The 1,763-nt window shown below is 33.1% G+C and overlaps 1 protein-coding gene across 3 annotated transcripts in view; it reads right to left on the bottom strand.

The window, feature by feature from the left end:
• Positions 1-257: 257 nt before the first annotated feature.
• Positions 258-1,763, bottom strand: part of fam49a (family with sequence similarity 49 member A) — a 41,330-nt gene continuing 39,824 nt past the window's right edge. For 2 of the 3 annotated variants that reach the window (XM_016496415.1, XM_016496414.1), the window contains exons 10-12: positions 1,188-1,314; positions 1,019-1,089; positions 258-928 (exon numbers count right to left, since the gene is read on the bottom strand). In XM_016496415.1, the coding sequence (XP_016351901.1) occupies positions 865-928; positions 1,019-1,089; positions 1,188-1,314 (262 nt within the window). In that variant the 3' untranslated portion in view covers positions 258-864. The remainder of the gene's footprint in view (positions 929-1,018; positions 1,090-1,187; positions 1,315-1,763) is intronic. The other variant, XM_016496418.1, reaches the window with a different exon arrangement.

Here is a 1,763-nt window from a genome sequence, read left to right as displayed (position 1 = left end):
AATAGAATGTTCAGAAGAACAACATTCTTTTGAAAATGACTTTTTACTGCCTTTACGGATCAATTAATCAATTTAGATTAATTTAAAAGTTAAAGTAGTTATTTCTTTAAAAAATAATAAAATAAATCTTACTAACACTTGAATGATATGTATTTTTGTACAATAGAGATTGAAGGTATAAAAACCCACACTTTGCTAACCTTACCTGAAATATTACTGTAGGACTTCTTGGAGAAATCAAAGATATAATCAAAATGGCAATTTTATTTCAGATTTTAAAGCTGTATTGATAAGTATCGAATGTGTTAGAAACAAAGAGGCACAAAGACATGAAGAACACACATAACATAATAACAAAAAAGCTGGTATCTCCACCTCTAGCAAAACCACAGATTTTTTTGAAAGAATAGAAAAAGGAAAAAAATGGTTACATCACATTATGGCATTTTTATAAACGGTCTTTTCTCATCATTACCTTATTACAAAATACAAAAACACAACCATCCCAACACACTTTACTCATTCAATATTGACTACACTTCAGCCAATAGGATTTCACTGTAACTCAACCAATGCATCAGCCCTTTTGGTTAACATGATCATGGTTATTCATTTGAAAACAAAACTGCTAATGATTTTTTTTTTCTTGAATTTTTTCATAAGGCTGCTTGGTTTTTATTAATTTGTGCTTCTGTCGACAGTATAGGCAATTTGTTTAGAATAACGGTCTGCTTTCCTTACATTGCAGTAACTTGGAGGGAATGCTTATGTAAATACGCCCAAGTATTAACATTAAGTCCTTAAATAAATGTAAACATATACATCTTCTGAGGTCAGAATATTGACCCGCTTTACTTAAAACCATTACTGGAGCATTGTTCTGATATTTTTTGGAGTGGACTCGTCATTCAGGTGTTTTGTGGTGAACCTTTGGAGGAAAACAGAAATATTAAATGATTTATGAAACTCATTACACAATCTATAGCGTTTTTTTTTAAGAACAGGATGGGAAACTTACTTGAGGGCATTAAGGAGACCTTCAACATTATCTGCTGGCTGATCTTTTAAGACTTTAATGCATCCTTTCATCTAGAGAAAGTGTGTACATAACATTACATGGGGAAAAAATTTTAAACTCAGTCAAAAACGTTTTGGTTGATTGAGAAAATACGAGAATGTAGCCTTACATCAATTTTTGAGGATTTGTTGAAGGCACCGTTTGGATGCACATGGTCATAGAGGATAATAACCCCCACCATCACCCTCATACAAAACAGAAGTGTCTCATCACTGTTGAATCGACTTGTGTATTCTCTGTTAGCAGAGGAAAAAGATTGAGCATAATGCCACAAAGTTACACTTCAATACGGGCACTCCACACCTTTTGACAAATTCATTTCCATGGTTTTTCCAGTCATCAATAATTAGCCAATAAAAAGCATACTTGACTGTTAAACAATTAGTGTACAAATGTCTCCAGTGAGTCAAAAACATTCTGAAATTTCGGTTAGTTTAGCCCCCATGAGGAAGACCCATGACCCATAGGAAACCGTTATTACGCAAAGACTCACACGAGTGGTTTCTTTCAGCAGACAGACTGATGTTATCAGCCAGTTATTACTGTACACAAGAATGCCCAAATAGCAATGTCTAGCCATTGAAATATTTGAGCATTTTAAAATTAAACTACAACATTTCAGAGAAGATTTCCCATGATTGTTTTTAAGGCATCTGTTAAGGCATATATGAAATGATATGTTAAT

The sequence above is a fragment of the Sinocyclocheilus anshuiensis genome, unplaced genomic scaffold (assembly GCF_001515605.1).
Source record: "Sinocyclocheilus anshuiensis isolate Anshui unplaced genomic scaffold, SAMN03320099.WGS_v1.1 scaffold306, whole genome shotgun sequence".
NCBI classification, from domain to species: domain Eukaryota; kingdom Metazoa; phylum Chordata; class Actinopteri; order Cypriniformes; family Cyprinidae; genus Sinocyclocheilus; species Sinocyclocheilus anshuiensis.
Note: the sequence above shows the minus strand (reverse complement) of the source record. Positions and strands in the feature narration are given on the sequence as shown.